The sequence below is a fragment of the Chelonia mydas genome, chromosome 2 (genome assembly GCF_015237465.2).
Source record: "Chelonia mydas isolate rCheMyd1 chromosome 2, rCheMyd1.pri.v2, whole genome shotgun sequence".
Taxonomy (NCBI): Eukaryota; Metazoa; Chordata; order Testudines; family Cheloniidae; genus Chelonia; species Chelonia mydas.
The window spans coordinates 248,820,148-248,843,555 of record NC_057850.1 but is presented as its reverse complement, the minus strand read 5'-3'; the positions used below and the strand labels follow the sequence as shown (position 1 = coordinate 248,843,555).

Below are 23,408 nucleotides of genomic sequence, written 5' to 3'. Positions count from 1 at the left end.
GGAACTGATTCAGAGTTTGGGTCCATGCATCAGAACACTTACTTGGGCATAGGTAGGGGTTTTTGTAGAGAAAATACAATGGTTCAAGGGAGAACACTAGATTTGTTTATGGGTAAGCTGATGACTCAAGTATTTTCTTTAGGCTAGACAATAGGAACTGATCACTCTTGGCTATGGGTTGTGTTTTCTTCCAGGGAGCTCACAATGCAATTGGGCTGCTTCAGTATTTTGGATATCAATTAAGGATTCATTACTAGAATTGATCTGATAACTGCTGAGCTGGCTGTGTGCAGGCGTAGGTTCATTAACATCTGGAGCAGAGATCCCCCATGATGCAGTGCTTCCCCGCTTTTCTGGTCCCAGATATAGTGCAGTTCTCTGTTCTCCATTCTGTATGCAAATGGAAATGTCTCCCTGTCCCATCTTTCTCTCTGTTCTTCATTCTGTATGCTAATGGAGATGTCTTAATCTTGTCACCCTTGTCAGGAGGGGTCTAGGTGTGTCTCCCAATGCCCTTCACTGCTCTCTGCAAGCCTTTTCTCTGACCGGTTTTGGTTCAAGCAGAGACTGGTGAGGGGGGTGTCTTTTATGAGTCAGACAGGCTAGATACTGTGCCCTGGTTTCCCAAAAACACAGAGCTGACTGGTATCAGGGTTCAGGATATGGGAGGGGGCTGCGGGCTGGGTCAGGGGGTGGGAATGCGGGAGGGAGTTTGGGTACGGGATACATGCATGCAAATATTAGTTCTCTCTAAGTTGATTTGCAATGAAATTAATATACTTTCAAAGTGGGTTATAGAATACATATCAACTGGCCAGATAGTACACATCAAGATTTTCATCATATTGACACAGGTGGTTAATGAGAAATATTTTTTTGCTTATTCCACACTGCGTCATTTGCGTGTACGAAAACATCTAGGCCAAGATTTTCAAAAGCAGGAGAACCTGAAGTTAGGCTCCTCTGGCCTGATTTTCAAGTACTGAGTACTCAACAGACCCCACTGACCTCAGTGAAAACTGTTGATCGTTTGACACCTTTGAAAATCATGCCAAGAAAGTCTGATTCAACTCTCACTGAAGTCAATAATGACTCCATTGACCTCAGTGAGAGTTGATTCAGGCATATATTTAGTTATGATGGATAGTATTTTAAACAAATGCATAAAAAGAGAAACATTATCTTATGTAAAAAGGGATCATCCTTCAGGATACGTTGTAGATCCTTGATGATGTGCTGGAGAGGTTTTAGTTGAGGGCTGAAGGTGACGGCTAGTGGCGTTCTGTTACTTTCTTTGTTGGGCCTGTCCTGTAGTAGGTGACTTCTGGGTACTTTTCTGGCTCTGTCAATCTGTTTCTTCACTTCAGCAGGTGGGTATTGTAGTTGTAAGAACGCTTGATAAAGATCTTGTAGGTGTTTGTCTCTGTCTGAGGGGTTGGAGCAAATGCAGTTGTATCTTAGAACTTGGCTGTAGACAATGGATCTTGTGGTGTGGTCTGGATGAAAGCTGGAGGCATGTAGGTAAGTATAGCGGTCAGTAGGTTTCCGGTATTGGGTGGTCTTTATGTGACCATCGCTTATTAGCACCATAGTGTCCAGGAAGTGGATCTCTTGTGTGGACTGGTCCAGGCTGAGGTTGATGGTGGGATGGAAATTGTTGAAATCATGGTGGAATTCCTCAAGGGCTTCTTTTCCATGGGTCCAGATGACGAAGATGTCATCAATATAGCGCAAGTAGAGTAGGGGCATTAGGGGACAAAAGCTGAGGAAGCATTGTACTAAGTCAGCCATAAAAATGTTGGCATACTGTGGGGCTATGCGGATACCCATAGCAGTGCCGCTGACTTGAAGGTATACATTGTCCACATTTTTTCATGTTCTCTGTATATATATATATATATATATCTTCCTACTGTATTTTCCACTGCATGCATCTGATGAAGTGGGCTTTAGCCCACGAAAGCTTATGCTCAAATAAATTTGTTAGTGTCTAAGGTGCCACAAGTACTCCTCGTTCTTTTTGCTGATACAGACTAACACGGCTACCACTCTGAAACGTATTATCTTATGTAAAAAGAAAAGGAGTACTTGTGGCACCTTAGAGACTAACCAATTTATTTGAGCATGAGCTTTCGTGAGCTACAGCTCACTTCATCCGATGAAGTGAGCTGTAGCTCACGAAAGCTCATGCTCAAATAAATTGGTTAGTCTCTAAGGTGCCACAAGTACTCCTTTTCTTTTTGCGAATACAGACTAACACAGCTGTTACTCTGAAACCTGTCATTGTCTTATGTGTCCTTGTGTGAATACTAAAGTGCGAAAAACCCTAAATTCAATCTTTTAATTTCTTAGTCTTCAGTTAGTGGAATGGGAGATTTTGCCCTACAGGTTTCTGAGCGTAAGTTTAATCAATATCAGTGCCAATTACAGGAATCTGTTCTGCACAGAACAATCTTAACAAAGATTGCAGAGGAAATCAAAACAACAAATAGTAGTTATACTATTAATAGACATTGGGCCAAATTCTCTGCCCAATTACTTCAATGGAAACATGCCAACAGAGAATTTGGCATATTATTTTCAGAACGTATTTTCAGCTTATCAGGAAGGATAATCAAATTCTAGGCAAAACATTGTTCCTTGTTAAATTGTTATCCACATTGTCTGTGGTGTCCTTGGATTTAACTTTAATCACACTACAAACTTTATCTCCGCTTCCCTTTCTCCCCACCACCACAGAAATGCAAGACCTATGTCTTGTCTACAGTGAGTTAGTGCACAGCAAGACAGGGTGTGAAACTAGAGTGCAGCAGCTTACTGCGCATCATTCACCATGTGTTCACTGCTACAGCAGAGTGAAAGTCCCAGAGTGTGGTTTAGCTGCCTCAAGCAGGTGCACTGTAGATTTCCACCCTGGCTTGCTGCATACTAACTCATTGGGTAGATAGTCCCTTATTCTTGTGCATTACAGACAGGTTTTTTTTTTTTTTTTTTCGCATTTCTAGTGATGAAGCAAGTTTGATATCCTGCAAGGATCTCTGTGCGGGAGCACTCCTGCACCTATTCAGAGCTCATTCCATGACCAGGGCCATACTATTCTCAGCCAATTTTCATCTTGCTTTTCATTTTTGCAGAAAGAATTGCAGCCACAAATGGAAAAGAGTCTATCCATGTACCTCTATTTTGTGGTTTTCATAATCTTTGGATCTTTCTTCACACTGAATCTCTTTGTCGGTGTCATTATTGACAATTTTAATCAACAAAAGAAAAAGATAAGTACACTGGATATGTTCCCAGGCCCCGATATATTCCCTATGTGTTGTCTTCAAACTAGAACATGCCAGCAGTACACTGAAGCTCTGAAACATCTATATACATTTATTACATGGAGCAGCATCAGTACTGGATTTAATAGAGGCAGCATTACAAGTGAAGTGCTTCCCCATCTCCATTCCATTCCCCTATATCCCAGCCATGTAACTCTTGGGGCTGCATTGATTCATAAGAGTCTATGAAGCCAGTTACATTGTTTCATGAATGCTACTTCCCCTGCCCTGGAGCTGAGCACTGTGGGACAGGGTCTGAGAGCAGCTCTGGGATTGGGCAGTGGGCCTTAGATGGAGGAAGCAGCAAGATGAGTTGGAGGGGCAGGGAGAAAGTTGCTCCTTCCCTCAGATGCCTGGGCTCTTAGCAACCTAATCATTTTCCTGCTTTCTGAGCCACTAGATTGTCACCACAGAACTGCTGCTCTGGGAGATCTTGTTAACTTGCTGCACTGTTTTGGGCCTAATAAGGTACTGGGAGAAGGGTTAGCAAGAGATGAAAGGATAGAAAAAGAAAGAAATGTTGGATTCCAATAATTTAGATGCTTGCACAGCAGTAATGCTTCTTTCTCACCAAAAATAACAGTAGCATTGTCTCCATATACTTAGGTGGACAAGACATCTTTATGACAGAAGAACAGAGAAAATATTATAATGCAATGAAAAAACTGGGATCCAAGAAACCCCAAAAACCCATCCCAAGGCCATTGGTGAGACCACCTGAGTTCTTCCAACTAAAATATTTCTAATCAATGAAAATCCATAGTAAAATTCACTTAATCCACTGAAAAAAACTACTATATATACAATATACCTGTTTCTTTCCATTACTTCATAGTCTTAACTCTGCACCAAGAAATTGTCATTGATTATAAAGATTATACAGACTAAATGTTTATGAAGGTCAATGCAGAAATATTGTTTTGTATATTTATCCTGAAATTGATTATCCTTCAGGATTTGTATACTCTGATATAAATATATAATCTACCTATTATGAAATTAAATAACATTGTAACATATAAAAATTGGAGCTGTCCACTAGTGAGTATGTACATTTATTTTACATGGTTACTAAGGATGATTAGGGAGCCGGGGGAAATAATAGACGTCATTTCTTGATTTTAGTAAGGCTTTTGATACAGTCCCACATGACGTTCTAATAAGCAAACTTGGGAAATGTATGGTCTAGATGGAATTGCTATAAAGTGGGTGCAAAACTGGTTGAAAAACCATGCCCTAAGAGTGGTTATCAATGGTTCGCTGTCAAATTGGATGGACGTATCTGGTAGGATCCCAGAAGGATCTGTCCTATATCTGGTACTATTCAACATTTTCATTAATGACTTGGATAATGGAGTGGAGAGCACTTATAAAATTTGCAGATAATAACAATCTGGGTGGGATTGCAAGTACTTTGGAGAACAGGAATAAAATTCAAAATACCTTAATAAATTAAACAATTGGTCTGAAATCAACACAGTGAAATTCAGTAAGTAAAAGTGAAAAGTAGGAAAGAAAAATGAAATGCACAAATACAAAATGGGGAATAACTGTCTAGGCAGTAGAGCTGCGGAAAAGGGTCTGGGGATGACAGTGGATCACACACAGAATATGAACCAACAGTGTGATGCTGTTTGTGAAAAAGGATAATATTCAGGTTATATTGTTTTGCTTTGCTTGGCACTCGTGAGGCCTCAGTGGAAGTGTTGTGTCCAGGTTTGGATGCCACACTTGAAGAAAGAAAGACAAACTGGAGTCTAGAGGATATCAACAAAAATTATTAAAGGTTTAGAAAACTGACCTATGGGGAAAGGTTTAAAAAACTGGGCATGTTTAGTCTTGAGAAAAGAAGAGTGAGGTGGGACCTGATAACAGTTTTCAAATATGTTAAGGGCTCTTATAAATAGGACTGTGATCAAATGTTCTCAATGTCCACAGAAGGCAGACAAGTAATAAGCAGCTTAATATGAAGCAAGGAAGATTTAGGTGAGATATTAGAAAAATCTTTCTATCAGGCTAGTTAAGTATGGAATACGTTACCATGGGAGGTTGTGGAATCCCCGTCATTGGAGATTTTTAATAACAGGTTAGACAAACACCTGTCAGGGATGGTCTAGGTATACTTGGTCCTGCCTCAGTGCAGGGGGATGGACTGGATGACTTCTTGAGGTCCCTTCCTGTCCTACATTTCTATTATTCTATGCATGCCTACATTCTCATAATGAATAGTAAATACTCTTTTTTTCTCCTACAGAACAAATACCAAGGGTTTTTATTTGACATCGTGACAAGCCAAGCCTTTGATGTTATCATCATGATTCTCATCTGCCTTAACATGATCACTATGATGGTAGAAACTGATGATCAAAGTACAGAGAAGACTTACATTCTTAACAAAATCAACATGCTCTTTGTTGCCATCTTTACTGCAGAGTGCATCATGAAATTATTGGCCCTAAGACACTACTACTTCACCAATGGCTGGAACATATTTGATTTAAGTGTTGTCATCATGTCCATTGTTGGTAGGTAAAATACAGAAGCATTTTCTTCACTATCCCATATTTAGTTTTCATAAAAGAAAGTGAGTTGAATTGGTTACTTGGCCAAAAACTGTTGCTGAAATGGGACCCAGGATGTTAGAAATGAAGTGTTGGGGAAAGTAGTCAAAATAGATTTTTTTAAAAAAGAGAGAAAGAAAAGAAAGGTCAGAAGAATAAATGCCAACAAATATATTCAAAGTAGCACAGAACAGGAATTTATAAACTTTTCCTATTTTTTATCTTATCTTTTAAAAGGAACTACTTTTTATAGTGGAAGGATACATTGTATACAATCTCTGATTGTGTTTTTTTTCTTACTGTTTGAAAAGTTGTAAATGTAACGTTCCAGGTTATAATAAGTGTTATACTTTGGTCTCATAACACTGGAAAGAGAATTCAGATGATAAAGTTAATAATTTTCTGTGTTAATTAGGGGTTATTTTAGGGATGTGAAACATTTTAAATTTTACTAAAATTCAGATTATTTTTTTCAGAACTCAGTGATTGTATAATCTTTTATCATATGATATCATGACCTGTAATAATTTTGGTTCATGAAGAAATATTTTGCCAATTTTTAAAGCATATACAATACATTCACATTGTAAAGGAGACTCAGCTGCAAAAATTGAAATTAAAATATAGCAACTTTAATTGATAAATCCTGAATAACAATAGATATGGTAATATCCAAAATCCAAAAATATTTGTGGTTCACTGTTCCTGGCCAGTGGGAGCTGCAGGAAGCGGCGGCCAGGCCCACGCCGCTTCCCGCAACTCCCATTGGTCAGGAATGGCGAACCGCGGCCACAGGGAGCTGCAGGCGGCCATGCAAGTGTAAACAAATGATCTGGCAGCCCGCCAGTGGCTTACCCTGATGAACAAATGATCTGCGGGCCGCAGGTTGCCCATCACTGTACTAGAGTAACAGAGAGGAGAATCAGGCCCAAATATGTTGTTTAGTTTGAAGGGATTTTAATGCAGACATGGAGTGAAGAACTGGAATAAAATTTCTGTTCTGCTAATTTAACTACTTCTAAAGCAGATACAGGCAAAAGTGATTGCAGAAGGTATATAGGTAAGGAAAATATCTGCTCTCCATATAATTAGTACCATTTAGTGCGGCAGTATGAGTATTGAGAGAAATGTATCCAAACCTCTTCCTGATTCCACTTTGGTGACAGTGGTGAAAAATGAGGCACAAAGAAGTGGGGGTCCCCATAAAGATTAGAGATTTAAGAAAAAATCTCCCTTAAAAGAGAAGTATTTCTCTATAGTGCACCTCATCACAAGGAATTCCTAGAAAATAGCAAAAATAAATAGACCTAAATGGAGAGCAAGAGAAAGAAAACCCTTTTTGCATTATGGGGGAAAAAAGAGTATAGATATTTACATCAAGCATTGACCTGCTGAAGTCTGGAAGATTACCTTTCTTTCTGTTGTCATCTGAGACTACTTGCAGTTGCAGTGGGACACTTTAGGAAGCCCTGAATGAATTTAGTCTTTCCTTGTGTAACACCACCTCTGGCCTGCTCATCTGCAGTGACTGAACCTTGGACCCCTGGATCTAAAAGAATAGACTCCACTTTTAGTGCAAATAGACCTTGTCCCTTAGCTTAGAGTAACCAGACTAATAAACCTCTGTGTGTGATCATGCCACTAGAAAGGGACCAAAAGCCTCATTGTTAGCATGGATTACACTGTTGTTTACTCTGTTGTTTTTCTCTGTCTGGTTTATTTGGCCCTCATCACCACAGTATCTAAGCATTGAATGCCTCTGACTCTGGTGTCATGTTTTGTTTTTTTATATGAGCTTTGTTTTTTCAACATTTAGAGCCAAATGTTAAAATACACTTAGATAACCTGCCCCTACAAAAAATACACATGTACCAGTGGTCGTGCAAAATGCTGCACATAAAACACCTACTTGTATGTTTCCCATGTGCAATAGTTCATATACAGATTTTAGGGACGCAACATACATACTACTCCAATGTTTGAAAAATATTGTCCATTGGGTCTGTTCTTGTTTTAATTTCAAAACTTTTACAGATAAGCCATTTAACTTTTTTAAAATATGTACCTTTTCCTTTAAGAATCAAGATCCATCAGGGCTAGCACATTTTTACTAATACTATTATTTCTTTCAGTTAATAATTAGCACAAATTAGAAATTCTAACTGATTATTCATTTTTGTTTTTAGGCACCGTGCTCTCTGGCATTGTTAAAGTATTCGAAAATTATTTTTCACCTACACTCTTCAGAGTCATTCGCTTGGCTCGAATTGGACGAATACTAAGACTAATCCGAGCTGCCAAAGGAATTAGAACTCTCCTTTTTGCCTTAATGATGTCCCTTCCTGCTCTGTTCAACATTGGCCTCTTACTTTTTCTGGTCATGTTTATTTATGCCATTTTTGGCATGGCTAACTTTGCTTATGTTCAGTGGGAGAGTGGGATTGATGACATGTTCAACTTCCAAACCTTTGCTAACAGCATGCTCTGTCTCTTCCAAATCACAACATCTGCTGGCTGGGATGGTCTTCTCAGTCCTATTTTAAACACTGGACCTCCATTTTGTGATCCTAACATACGAGGTGCTGTGGGAGAATGTGGTAAACCTGTTGTGGGTATTATTTTCTTTGTAAGTTACATCATTATATCATTTCTCATTGTTGTAAACATGTATATAGCTGTTATTTTAGAGAACTTCAATGTTGCCACTGAGGAAAGTACAGATCCTCTAGGTGAAGATGACTTTGATATGTTTTATGAAGTCTGGGAGAAATTTGATCCTGGGGCAACTCAGTTTATTGAGTATTCGGCACTTTCAGACTTTGCAGATGCTCTGGCAGAACCTTTACGTGTAGCCAAACCAAACAAAATTGAGCTCATAGCAATGGATCTTCCCTTGGTCAGTGGAGATAGGATCCACTGTTTGGATATTTTGTTTGCTTTCACTAAACGGGTGCTAGGTGAATCTGGGGAGATGGATACTCTAAAAGTACAGATGGAGGAAAAGTTTATGGCTGCCAATCCATCCAAGCTTTCTTATGAACCAATCACAACCACAATCAGACACAAACAAGAGGAAGTTTCTGCCATTATTATCCAGAGGGTTTACAGGAGTCATTTGATTCAACGTTCCATGAAGCAGGCCTCTTTTTTATACCGTCATAGAACCTGTGATGGTGACATCCTTGAAGATGCTCCAGAGAAAGAAGGCCTCATTGCATTCATGGTGAATGAAAATTATGGTAGAAATTTAGACAAGTCAGAAACTGTGTCCACAACCTCTTTCCCTCCATCCTATGACAGTGTCACTGGGACCACTAACGAGCACCTTGAGGTGAAGATGGCAGACTCTCCGCAAATTGATGAACCTATAGATTGTCCACTATCTGCAGAGAGAGAAAAGGAATCCAGTGTTTAAATTTTTGTTAAGAATGCTTTAAAATTTTGTTCCCATCATGTAATGATGTGAATATACAGCAATTAAACATTCGTATTAAACATTAGTTGCAAAAGAAACAGTGGTGGTTTTACCCTTAACTGCAGAAGTTGGTAAGGTATAACCTTTGACCCTGCTACATTCAGCTTTGCTTAATGTTTATATTTATATATGAACAGGAAGAATCTGTGTATGGTTTCAGCTATTATATCAGTGGCAGTACCAAGTTAAGGCAGAATCCTTAGTATGTGGTTACTGTGGCCCAGACATAGTGTTTATAGAGCTGTATTCCACTTCTGCTAACCAGACATCTACTTCTTTAGATTGGTTTGCTTTGTTGGGGAGCAAGTTCAAGGAAGATAAGTTTCATGGTGTCTGAAAATAAATATGTGCCCGGGGTAAAGGGTGGGCTGTGACAAAGTTTAAGGTTTGGGGTTTTTGGAAGTAGGGAGGAGGTTGAAATGTAGCCTTAATTCATTCCTAATTAACTTTTTGATTATAAACCCGGTAGATTTATGATTCAAAATCTGTTCAATCCTGTGATTCACATATCACAAGCATAATCATTGCATGACTCACTGATATGACATAGTGTACTGGAACTGCCCCAATATGATGAATTTAAACAGAATAGCCATGGTGTATATACTATTGTGGTCATGTTACTGCAGTATAATGAAATAATAAATGTAACATTTAACATTCCAGAAACAGTAATGAACTGAGTAAGAACTTTCTTTTGTTTTTAAACAAACCTGAATCTTTTCCCTTTGTAGTTATGTCATTCATCATGTTATGTTCACCATGTTTTCTTTCTTAAGGTCTTTGCTACTCTTGTGGCATCATGCTCTCACAAAAATCCCACAAAGGCCTCTACTCCTGGACCTAGGTTCAGTCTCTTTTCCCATGCATGTAAATACTTATTGGAGAGAGAGATATGTGTGTGTGTTTAAACTCTCAGTATGAACCATTTCATTTTTCAGTGGCTGATTTGACTTCCTTTGGGTCATATTTTCAGGAAGTCATAGCCACAACATTGCCAGGCCCCTTATTTCCACTCCATTTGTTTAAATATCACTCAATTTTCTATGCAGGTCAGTTTTCCAGATACGATTTTTTAAAAGTTGCAAGATTTATGCGATTATCAAGGGTTGTTGGTCCACGGGAGACACACAGCTTTCCTTTCTTCACCACAGTTATTTCAGACTGAGAGAAAGCTTGGCATTATGGCTCTAGCACTAGACTAGGACTCTGTTCTGGGTTCAGTTTCTTGCTTGGCTACAGACTTCCCACGTTACCACATGCAAATCACCTCTGATTGCAGTCTAGACATACCCTTAATCTCTCTTTCACTCAGTGCCCCACCTATAAAATGGGAATAATAATAATTATTATTCCTTTCTCCTTCTCCCTCACTTTTGTCTGCCTCTCTATTTAGACTGTGAACTCTCTGGGCAGGGACTGTCTCTTACTATGCATATGTACAGTGCCTTGCACAATGGGGCTGCAATCTGAGCTGGAGCTTCTAGGTACTATCTGAATACAAGAAATAATAAATAATATTTGTAATGCCTTTTAACTTTCTTTCTCTGTGTTGTATTTCCCCTGCTTCCCCTAATCCACATGGTCTCTCACTGTGGAGTTTTGGGGGCATACTGTTATTTTCTTCCTATAATTTGAAGCTAGACACAGTGGGCGATATCCTTTGTTGGTGTGAATCAGTGTCATTGACGTCAGTGACACTGTTCCATGGAAATCAATTGAGCTATGCTGATTTGCACCAGCTGAAGATCTGGAAAAATGACTAAATAAAATACTTCTTTTTTATGTAGTTTTTGTTATTACACAATTTAAAAAAATCCTATTTGCGACCCAGCAAAAACCAGGTGGTGACACAAAATGAATTGCACTTGCCCATTTGTTGGGAATCATTCTGCTAGGCTATTCACCAGTAAACACAATGCATCTCCTTCCATAGATAAAGCCTAATCCTATAGATTTAAAATCTTACTCATATTAGGGTGAAACTCATCTCTCCCTGCATAGAGACTAAGTAATTCATCTTTATGCAGGGTACTAAAATGCAGGTAGGAAAAATGAATTCATGAATTCATCTTTCAACCACAGACAGGCCATGGAGCTACAATACAGTCCTTTCATGGACACTGTTCCAATCTAAGAGCTGAAAAATCCATCACTGCACCTTCACTCCCCTTGTGCAGGTGTTTGGGGACTGGATCTACACAACAGGTTGGTTCTTATGTGTCTTGCAAAATGATTTTGCTTGAGGAGTGTGCTAAAGAAATCACTGAATGATCACAATTACCTTTAAAAACATTTGGGTGGTTAATGGAAAATTAAATCCAGATTTTCAAAGTTTTTAAATCATATAGGTGTGTTGATGAGATTATCTTGTCTAAAGAGATTCAGCAATGAGACCTTTTTACAATGAAATTATCATGTGACTAATTTGTATACACAAAATTGAGTTAAATATGTAAAAAGTAAAAATAGAACAATGTATATTTAATATATTCTCTTTATGAAGAGAGCACAGTTTCAGGCATCGAAATGTGTGCTTTGTATTTTCTGTCCCATTGGTCTTGTCCACAGGGCATAAACCATGGGACCTTTCTTTTTAAGATTTTTCTACTGAGTAAAATTTTTTAGGCATGAGCAGGTATATCAGAAGCGACAAAGTTAATATATAGTACAATCAACTGCCCATCTAGGTTAGCCTTCTGTACTCTGTGTCCATTTACTAGTAGTAGTCACTATTGATTTGGTAGTGGTTTGCCACATAGAATCATAGAACTGGAAGGGACTGGTCCAGAGGTCATCTGGTCCAGTCCCCTGCACTCAAGGCAGAACTAAGTATTGTCTAGATCATCTCTGACAGGTGTGTGTCCAACCTGCTCTTAAAAATCCCCAATGATGGAGATTCCACAACCTCCCTAGGCAATTTATTCCAGTGCTTAACCACTCTGATAGGAAGTTTTTCCTAATGTCCAACCTAAACCGAACTTGCTGCAATTTAAGCCCATTGCTTTTCGTCCTATCCTCAGAGGTTAAGAAGAACAATTTTTCTCTCTCCTCCTTGTAACAACCTTTTATGTACTTGAAAACTGTTATCATGTCCCTTCTCAGTCTTCTCTTCTCCAGACTAAACAAACCCATTTTTTTCAATCTTCTCTCATAGGCCATGTTTTCTAGACCTTTAATCATTTTTGTTGCTCTTCTCTGGACTTTCTCCAATTTGTCCACATCTTTCCTGAAATGTGGCTCCCAGAACTGGACACAATACTCCAGTTGAGGCCTAATCAGTGCAGAGTAGAGCAGAAGAATTACTTCTTGTGTCTTGCTTTCAATACTCCTGCTAATACATCCCAGAATGATGTTTGCTTTTTTGCAACAGCATTACACTGTTGATTCATATTTAGCTTGTGATCCACTATGACCCCCCAGATTCCTTTTCCGCAGTACTCCTTCCTAGTCAGTCATTTCCCATATTGTGAGGCTATTCCTCATTCTTTGAATCTAATAGGACATTTGGTTCCAGCTAAAGGACACTACCTCAGGCATATTCCTCAGATTGGAAATTATATTTTTATCAGTGAATTTTACTTAAAACTTTTCAAACTAGGATCTGTATGTATATTAACCAATCTACGGTATTGAGTTATATCCTGATTGTACATATGCGGCCAGCTCATCAGCTGGTAGCATAAATATGCATTGACTTCAGTGATGCTATGTTGATTTATATCATCTGAGAATGTTGCTGTGACTCTAGAGGATCCCAATGCCAACAGGCAAGGGGCTCCCTGGTATGTAGCAGTAAGTCTCAGATGGCCTGACCAGTTCCGTGTACGCCAAATCACTGTTGTCATAATCTGTATCTAAAAGGTGTCATGTAAGCTATCATATGTGATCTGGTAACACGCTGGTCATTAATATTATTGCGTGGTATACATATGGGTGACATATGAAAAATAATAAATGTGCTGGAAATATGATGTTAAAATGTGTTTGGCAGGTATGGCTTAAGTCACCCTGCCCTAGACAAAGGAATGTAGTCAAGCCTCCTTGAATGTGTCTCCAGTGTAAATCAAACAGAGAGACAATGAAAGCACATTTACATAAAAGGTAAACAAAACCATCCGACCGAGTGGGAAGATAACTACTTAATTACCATGACAGGGGAGGAGATTACAAAAATTAACAAGGTGTCAGCTCCCTGGGGGACCTGGAGAGTAATTCTGACTTTGAAAAGAAAAATAAAATGCTCAAAGAGAAAAAGACATTCTGGAATCCTTCATGTGAAAAGACAAAGAAACCAAGTGTTTTGAGCATTTTGTTGGATTCTGGCTAAGAACTGGCCAGCCACACCAGAAAAACAACTGTGGTGAGAAATCTACTTTGAACATAAGGCTCTAGTATCTTAAATTAAGTTTTAATCTTAGGAGAGTATTTTTACTTTTGTTTGTAACCATTTCTATCTTAAGACCTTCTACTTGGCCTCACTTAAATATCTGTTCTTTGTTAATAACCTTAATTTTGTTTTATTACACTGCCATCTTGGTGCAGCATTTCAAACTGAAGAGTAAAATCCTCAGCCAAACTAACAGGCTGGTGCTGTGTACTGCCTCTTTAAAGGAGAAGTGAACTTGATAAGGGTTGTGACTGCTACAGTGAGAGGGGCTGAGCACTGCAGAGAAGGTGGTTTTGAGGAGATTGGGGGCTGGAAGTGTTGTTGAGGTCCCACTGCAAAGCGTAATTGGGCAGTGGAAGCCAGTGAGACCTTCTTGTTTGTGTGCTAGCTGTTGGTGTCAAGGCTGAGAGCTGCAACAGGATAGCATTTAAGGCACCCAGAGTTGTAAAGCAGGTATTGACTGAATCCCTTACTAGCTTGGGTGAACGCTAAAGTACACTGGCTTCTATGTTTGACAGAGCCATTGCCTCTGGATAGCTAGTGGCAAAATCCACTATGACCAAGATATGGCTTCCCTCTTTGGGTAGGATGTGGCTTAGGGCCCACAATGTCTAATGTGACCTTAAAAATGCCTCTTTCATCACAGGCAAGTGGTACAGAGGAACTTTTGGGGGTCCTGCAGTTCTCTTTCTCTTCTGGCATAAGTCACAAGATCTGCAATAGTCTTTTATATTATTCTGTATCCCTGGCCAGTAAAAATTCCTTTTTAACCTAGCGTAGGTGCTCTGTGCCTCTGACTGACCAGCAAAAAGGTAGTCATGGGCTAGCAACATTAAGTCCCCTTAATGCTGGGCAGGCACAACTAGTTGCTTGGAAGGTTTCCCAACATTTTTATCTTTATCCACTGGAGCTTTCCTGTACAACATTCCTCCCTCTTCAAAAAAATCTTCCGCTATTCCCCCTCACTGAGGTTCCCTCCAGTCTAGGATGTGTCCCCTTATGCTTTCTAGCATAGGGTCTTCCCTATGCTCATCTGCAAAATGCTGGTAGCTGACAGTTGCTTCAGCTACAGGAGTTAATTCCTCCCAAGACCCAAAGGCATGCTAATTTTCTCTGCTACATAAGAGTTGGTATCAACTCCTCCCACACCTGAAAGCACACTGCTGCCTTCTGCTGAGCTGGAGCTGGAAGAGTCTTCCTGATACCAGAGAAATTCCCCAAATTTTACATAGAATGGCCCTACTGGGTCAGACCAAGGGTCTATCTAGCCCAGTATCCTGTCTTCCGGCAGTGGCCAGTGCCAGGTGCCTCAGAGGGAATGAACAGAACAGGTGATCATCAAGTGATCCATCCCCTGTCGCTCATTCCCAGCTTCTGGCAAACAGAGGCTAGGGACACCATCCCTGCCCATCCTGGCTAATAGCCATTGATGGACTATTTTGTATCCCTGGCTTCCATTTTAAATAGGCAAGAGTCACTCCACCATTAGAAGCTGCAGGTCACATAGCACTAAAAATAAAATTGGCAGGAAAACCAAAGTAGGGGAAAGGTCAACAAATCATAACTCTGAGGTAAAAAGGGTTGCAGGCTAAAAATAGAACTGACAGTTTGGAATGATTGGAGTGTTTGGCATGTGGGCAGTTGGCATGCATCCAAGAAAGATCTGACAGGAAGATATTAGCAGAAGGGCCTAGAAAGTTCTGACAGGACAGTGTAAGTTTGTGTGTCAGTGGGCAGCCAAGGGGTTAGGACAGAGGTGGGCAAACTACGGCCCGCGGGACCCTCCTGCCTGGCTCCTGAGCCCCTGGCCCCTCCCCCGCTGTTCCCCCTCGCCCGCAGCCTCAGCTCACTGCGCCAGCGACGCAATGCTCCAGGTGGCGCGGTGGGGCTGTGAGCTCCTGGCCTGACCCGGTGCTCTGTGCTGCGCGGAAAGGGGGCAGGGAACAGGGTGGGTTGGATAGAGGACAGGGGAGTTCGGGGGGGATGGTCAGGGGATGGCGGGGTGGATAGGGGTCCAGGCGGTCAGAGGGCGGAGAACAGGGGGGTTGAATAGGGGCAGGGGTCCTGGGGGGACAGTCAGGAAGGAGGGGGGGATTGGACTGGGCGGTGAGGGGCAGGTTCCGGGGGCAGACAGGGGGAAGGGGTTGTTGGATGGAGCAGGGGTCCGGGGGGGGCAGTCAGGAAGGAGGGGGGGATTGGACGGGGCAGTGAGGGACAGGGGTTCCGGGGGCAGTCAGGGGACAGGGAGAAGGGGTTGTTGGAATGAGCAGGGGTCCGGGGGGGGCAGTCAGGAAGGAGGGGGAGGGTTGGATGGGACGGCGGGGGGGCAGTCGGGACAGGGGTTCTGGGGGTGGTCAGGGGAAAAAGAGAACGGGTGGTTCGATGAGGCAGGGGTCCTGGGGGGGGCCGTCAGGGGGCAAGAAACAGGAGGTGGGGGGGAGTGGATAGGGGGTGGAGGCCGGGCTACGTCCCCCCTCCCCTAACCGGCCCTCCGTATAATTTCCGAAACCCGATGCAGCCCTCAGGCCAAAAAGTTTGCCCGCCCTGGGTTAGGAGCTGACAATAAAAAAGCAGCAGCAGGACAGCAGCAGAGGGAGTCCTGCCCTGCCACTGGAATGCAGACACACAGACTGGGACACAGAGGGAGAAAAGGCAGAGACCTGAGCAGAAGGCAGTGGGGTCAGCAGACAGAGTAAGCCTGTCAGTCATAATCATAGCATGGTATAGTGCAGTGTTAGTGTGCAAGTGTGTGTGCTTGTGTTAATAAAGATGTGTGAATGTCTGTTAACTGTAAAAGGAATGTATATATGTAAAAGTTAAGAAACATTTAAAAGCTGCTGTCAGTGTCCTGTGGAAGATTGGCCATCTGAAGCAGGGTGCAGCCCCTTAGAAGCATAGAAGTATGTTATTGCAGTTTAGGGTGCTCTTTAACTTGCAAGGGATTTGTGTTTTAGGTTATTATTGTATTAGGGATTGTTATTTGAACCAATAAAAAGGTGCCTTGTTTTGGAAAGACTATTGTTTTGTGTCAATCATTTTTCGGAAGGCTCTATCTGTGTTTTCCAGGTATTTCCGTAGCCATCCAGGAGACCCATACCTTAGGAGAATAGATTGGTTAAATAATGGGCTGTTTTGAGGAAAGACTTGGTAAACCTGGGAGCAGGCAACAGGTGAGATAATCTGTGGGTACCCTAATTCTGTTTTTGTGGTAACACTCCCATCCCCCCACAGCAGTTTCTTTTGCTTTTCCATTTCCTTCTGGGATTACAGAACAATATTCCTTTTTCTATTGGTTACAATATTTACTGCTTTGGACATGTTCAAAATATCATTTCCCACCACCATTTCCACTGCAATACAGTCCAACTCCCCTACTTTTAAGGGGCCCTCAAAATCTTCCTACTCCCAATGCACATTAGCTAAATGCAGAGGAGTTTTATATTTTCCCAGTCCCAGGAGTTCTACACCTTCACTCTGCAGCACATCAGACTCCTTGACCATACTTTCCCTGCAGTTAGGCTGATTGGCCTAGAGTTCTCTGGGTCCTTTTTGTCCCCCTTGTTTAAGACACATACTATGTTTGCTCTTCTCCAGTCCTCTGGGACCCCACCTGTACACCAGAAGTTCCTGAAGATAATTGCTTAGGGTTCTGAGATTGCTACAGATAGATCCTTAAGTACCCTTTTACTTGTAGTTGAACCAGACAGAGCATGTCTTCTAGAAATACATTCAACCTTGCTTTAAATTTGACTCAAATACATTTGACTATGATTACAAGGCAAATAGGAGATACGACATAGTTTATAACCTGAGACCATTGACAACTTGTGGCATGAAAGTAGAACTGTATGGTAGCCAAACAATAGTGGTTTGGGATTAATATAACGAAGTGAAACAAACACTTTCAACTCAATAACATAGAATCTAAGGATTTATAGTGTATGTTTAATGTTTTTGGTTAATTAAATAACAGTGTGAAGTAGGTATTAAACTGAGTACAGCCAAATGATATGTGATTATATAATGTACTTTTTATTGATTTGGTTCAGGGCTTACTGGGGAGATAGACAAGTCAATGGGATTTAAACTCCTAAATCACTTTGAAAATGGGACTTAAGCTCCTCAGTCACTTAGGTGCTTTTCAGTATTTCATCCAAGATTTTAAAGGCCGCAGGGTAGAAAAGGATTGTTTTTAATGTGGCCCAAGTCCACAATCAAAGTTACTGAGTATCTGAGGTCTATCCAATTACTGTCTCCTGCCAGGTTTTATGTAACTGAGTCATTGACTCACTAGAAAATTCTGACTACTTTTAAAACCCTGTTATCAGGAACAGGACAGGGAGTCAGGAGACCTGGGCACTGCTGGATTCAGATTCAACACTCAGCAGATGGGTCTCACAAATCTTAATAAAGGCAAAACACTAGTAAATAATGATTAGTTACTCATAAGTGAGAAGCTTACCCGGAAAACACCACACGGTCACCTCCAGCACCAGACAATTAATAGATTCAGCTTCCCTTTGTCTAGGATGTCAGGTTTCAGAGTAGCAGCTGTGTTTGTCTGTATTCGCAAAAAGAAAAGTACTTGTGGCACCTTAGAGACTAACAAATGTATTTGAGCATAAGCTTTCGATGAAGTGAACTGTAGCTTATGCTCAAATAAATTTGTTAGTCTCTAAGGTGCCACAAGTACTCCTTTTCTCTTTGTCTAGGAAGACATTTAAAACTTTGGGGTTTTTTATGTATGTATTAGTTTTTTTATTTTTAATATTTTTACCCGTGTGTAAGGTTTTTTTTGTGCTAACTCAAACCAGTTATTTTTAGCTTTGATTGCTGCATTTTTTGTTTCCACAAACATAAGTACTTTCCTTTTTTAAAAAACATATGTCAACACTAAAAGTTACTTTGTACTTTTTACACCCCCACAGTTCTGCTCACAATTAAGCTGTTAAACATTATCAAAACAAACTCTGTCACTTTCTGATAGAAATCAACACTATATTTTGTTTTGTTGCTCTTTCACAGGTCAGTCCAACTTTCTATCTCCCTCTGTTCTTGTTCTGGTGCTGTTGGGAAGAGTGATCTTTGACTTTGACTTTGACTCCCTCAGGGAACAGATGGCCGGATCCCCTGGGGGACTAACATGAAGGGGAAGGGAGTCCAGGAGAGCTGGCTGTATTTCAAGGAATCCCTGTTGAGGTTACAGGGACAAACCATCCCGATGAGTCGAAAGAATAGTAAATATGGCAGGCGACCAGCTTGGCTTAATGGTGAAATCCTAGCGGATCTTAAACATAAAAAAGAAGCTTACAAGAAGTGGAAGGTTGGACATATGACCAGGGAAGAGTATAAAAATATTGCTCGGGCATGTAGGAAAGATATCAGGAGGGCCAAATCGCACCTGGAGCTGCAGCTAGCAAGAGATGTCAAGAGTAACAAGAAGGGTTTCTTCAGGTATGTTGGCAACAAGAAGAAAGCCAAGGAAAGTGTGGGCCCCTTACTGAATGAGGGAGGCAACCTAGTGACAGAGGATGTGGAAAAAGCTAATGTACTCAATGCTTTTTTTGCCTCTGTTTTCACTAAGAAGGTCAGCTCCCAGACTGCTGTGCTGGGCATCACAAAATGGGGAAGAGATGGCCAGCCCTCTGTAGAGATAGAGGTGGTTAGGGACTATTTAGAAAAGCTGGACGTGCACAAGTCCATGGGGCCGGACGAATTGCATCCGAGAGTGCTGAAGGAATTGGCGGCTGTGATTGCAGAGCCCTTGGCCGTTATCTTTGAAAACTCGTGGAGAACGGGGGAAGTCCCGGATGACTGGAAAAAGGCTAATGTAGTGCCCATCTTTAAAAAAGGGAAGAAGGAGGATCCTGGGAACTACAGGCCAGTCAGCCTCACCTCAGTCCCTGGAAAAATCATGGAGCAGGTCCTCAAAGAATCAATCCTGAAGCACTTAGAGGAGAGGAAAGTGATCAGGAACAGTCAGCATGGATTCACCAAGGGAAGGTCATGCCTGACTAATCTAATCGCCTTTTATGATGAGATTACTGGTTCTGTGGATGAAGGGAAAGCAGTGGATGTATTGTTTCTTGACTTTAGCAAAGCTTTTGACACGGTCTCCCACAGCATTCTTGTCAGCAAGTTAAGGAAGTATGGGCTGGATGAATGCACTATAAGGTGGGTAGAAAGCTGGCTAGATTGTCGGGCTCAACGGGTAGTGATCAATGGCTCCATGTCTAGTTGGCAGCCGGTGTCAAGTGGAGTGCCCCAGGGGTCGGTCCTGGGGCCCGTTTTGTTCAATATCTTCATAAATGATCTGGAGGATGGTGTGGATTGCACTCTCAGCAAATTTGCGGATGATACTAAACTGGGAGGAGTGGTAGATACGCTGGAGGGGAGGGATAGGATACAGAAGGACCTAGACAAATTGGAGGATTGGGCCAAAAGAAATCTGATGAGGTTCAATAAGGATAAGTGCAGGGTCCTGCACTTAGGATGGAAGAATCCAATGCACCGCTACAGACTAGGGACCGAATGGCTAGGCAGCAGTTCTGCGGAAAAGGACCTAGGGGTGACAGTAGACGAGAAGCTGGATATGAGTCAGCAGTGTGCCCTTGTTGCCAAGAAGGCCAATGGCATTTTGGGATGTATAAGTAGGGGCATAGCGAGCAGATCGAGGGACGTGATCGTTCCCCTCTATTCGACACTGGTGAGGCCTCATCTGGAGTACTGTGTCCAGTTTTGGGCCCCACACTACAAGAAGGATGTGGATAAATTGGAAAGAGTCCAGCGAAGGGCAACAAAAATGATTAGGGGTCTAGAGCACATGACTTATGAGGAGAGGCTGAGGGAGCTGGGATTGTTTAGTCTGCAGAAGAGAAGAATGAGGGGGGATTTGATAGCTGCTTTCAACTACCTGAAAGGGGGTTCCAAAGAGGATGGCTCTAGACTGTTCTCAATGGTAGCAGATGACAGAACGAGGAGTAATGGTCTCAAGTTGCAATGGGGGAGGTTTAGATTGGATATTAGGAAAAACTTTTTCACTAAGAGGGTGGTGAAACACTGGAATGCGTTACCTAGGGAGGTGGTAGAATCTCCTTCCTTAGAGGTTTTTAAGGTCAGGCTTGACAAAGCCCTGGCTGGGATGATTTAACTGGGACTTGGTCCTGCTTTGAGCAGGGGGTTGGACTAGATGACCTTCTGGGGTCCCTTCCAACCCTGATATTCTATGATTCTATGATCTAACAATGAAGAATCAAGCAAGATGGGGACATTTATTTCAGTGTTGCCTTTATACTGACTTTGTGTTAGGTCCTTGAAACGTAAAGAAGCATCACTAGCCATTTTCAAACCTTGGTTCAGGGGCTGAAACCATATTTGAATGACAAAACAGCAAATTATGAAGGAATCTAAGGTGGAGATATTTGAGTATGTCAGGATGTAGGACAACCAGACATGACTGTACAATTTATGGAGTTTTCTAGGGTCCTTTCATATCTGCATACTGCACAGACAATGAATTTATCCCCCCCAAACCCTTGTGAAGTAGGGAAATCCTATTGTCCTTTGTGGCAAGTGTTAGGTAATATGTTAAGTTAATGTTATTTTATGTAGGGGGATGTGGGAAATTAAACTTGTGGTTGAACATGTGACAGAGATTTATCATCTGAGAACTCTGTAATGGCCCATTTGGTTTCTAGGAGACGACATGGAATGTGTGTTCAAATTCCAGCAGTTGGGTGAGGACTCTTGGGAAGGAAGAGCTGAGGCTTGCCAGCTGGAGGTGAGTCTATCCAGGATCTCAATGAAGGTTGCCAAGAATGGATTCACTAGACATCAGAGACTAGTCCATTGGGAATTGTATGGGCTCAGGCTACTGGGAAAGTAGTACTGAGACCAAGTTCAGAGGATGTCAGATCCAGCAGCTTCTGAGACGGAAGTCTGAACTGGGTTCTGGTAATAAGACTTGCCTGTGCTTGAGAATGTAGCTGTTGAAGGGTAACTGAGTTTGTTCATGGGTTTACTTGTAACTGATAAAGTAAGAGTTCATTAAACGACTCTGGAATGGATCTGTGGTGACTGGGTTTTCCTCCAGTGGCCGTTGAAGACCACCTACCATACTTATCCATGAGCACCTCGCTCCTGGAGACCGAGTCCTTGGAATGAGGGAGCAGAGTGAGAGGTGACACAATATAATATTTGCAAGTGCGAAGCTTGGTGGTGGCAAAAGTTAACGGAATCCAGAGCTTAGAAAACCTGGGGTCATGACACCCCCATGCTACAGATGAGGAACTGAGATATTAAGTGACTTACTCAAAATCACACATAGTCTTTGACAAAGCCAGGAATTGTTATAACATGATCCAATGGCTGGAAGTTGAAACTAGACAAATTAAATCTGGAAATAAGATGTAAATTTGTAACATGAAGTAATAAACCACTGGAACAATTTTAAAATATAAAGTATTGTTCACGATGAAAGGAAACTTTAAAAAAAACTTATATTTTTTAATGTAATGTCCCGTTTAAAGGTGAACTGAACACACAATGAAAAGTATTTTTGCTTGTGCCCTGTACTGCGCCTGTATTATGTTTGATCTTAAAAATATTTATTTTTGGCTTAGTAGTTTTCTGTAGAAATATTAGGGATAGCAAGCTTTGAATCTTCTGCTTTTGCTTCTAAACCATGTGAAAAGACTAAGTCCTTCTCCCAGCTACAATACAGTGCACAGATCCAGAGTTATGCCCTGATCCTGCAAAGACTTACTAACATACTGAAATTTAAGTTAAACATATGCATAAATCTTTGCAGAATTGCATTTGTGTCTAAATTGACCTTTCCTGAGGTTGGGTTTTACTTCCAACTCAAAGAAGGAAGAAGAAAGAAGCTCAATTTAAAGTTTTTCATAATTTCCCCCCTCCTGGCTATTATTTTTTACCTCTAGGACCTTCTCTGGCTCAAAGAAACATGACCACTCCTTGCAGTTCACCTTTATTTTAAAGAAAAACAAGGAGTTCTTGTGGCACTTTAGATGAACACATTTATGTGGTCATAAGCTTTCATGGGCTAAAACCCACTTCATCAGATGCATGGAGTGAAAAATACAGTAAGCAGAATATATATTCTAGCACATGAAAAGATGGGAGTAGCCTAACCAAAGGGGGGTGGTGGGGGGGTGGTGGTGTCAGTGCTAATGAGCCAATTCAGTTAAGGTGGAAGTGGAAATTATTTTAAAGGTAATTGTGGTCAGAAGTAGCATTATTCTCTTTAGCCACTAGAGGGAGGGGGATATTGGCTAAACTCAGAATTATAAAGAAATAAATATTGCATCAGACTTAATATTAAGAAGGTTCTTAAATAGTTTATATTTCAAGGTGATAGCAAACTTCATGTAAAACCTTTGTGTTAGGCCTACACAATAAAAAATAAGATCTATATTGTGCTTCACTGAATAGCTGATGATTCATTTTCAGCATGAATTTGTCTGTGTGTGTGTGTGTTTGACAGAGAGAGAGAAAGAGAAAGCTCTGACGTTTTTCATTAAATTAATTTTTAAGAAAATGTTTGAATAATTTCAGGATAATTTCATTTTTGAAGACATTTTCCAGTTTTCCATTAAAAAGCTAGAAACCAAAGCCCATTTTTACCAAAACCATTC

At 41.1% G+C, this 23,408-nt stretch overlaps 1 protein-coding gene across 1 annotated transcript in view; it reads left to right on the top strand.

Moving 5' to 3' along the window:
* Window positions 1-10,277, top strand: part of LOC102933556 (sodium channel protein type 5 subunit alpha) — a 100,698-nt gene extending 90,421 nt beyond the window's left edge. The window contains exons 25-28 of the mRNA XM_043541609.1: window positions 3,135-3,276; window positions 3,933-4,033; window positions 5,581-5,851; window positions 8,074-10,277. Of these exons, the coding sequence (XP_043397544.1) occupies window positions 3,135-3,276; window positions 3,933-4,033; window positions 5,581-5,851; window positions 8,074-9,302 (1,743 nt within the window). The 3' untranslated portion in view covers window positions 9,303-10,277. The remainder of the gene's footprint in view (window positions 1-3,134; window positions 3,277-3,932; window positions 4,034-5,580; window positions 5,852-8,073) is intronic.
* Window positions 10,278-23,408: the final 13,131 nt, after the last annotated feature.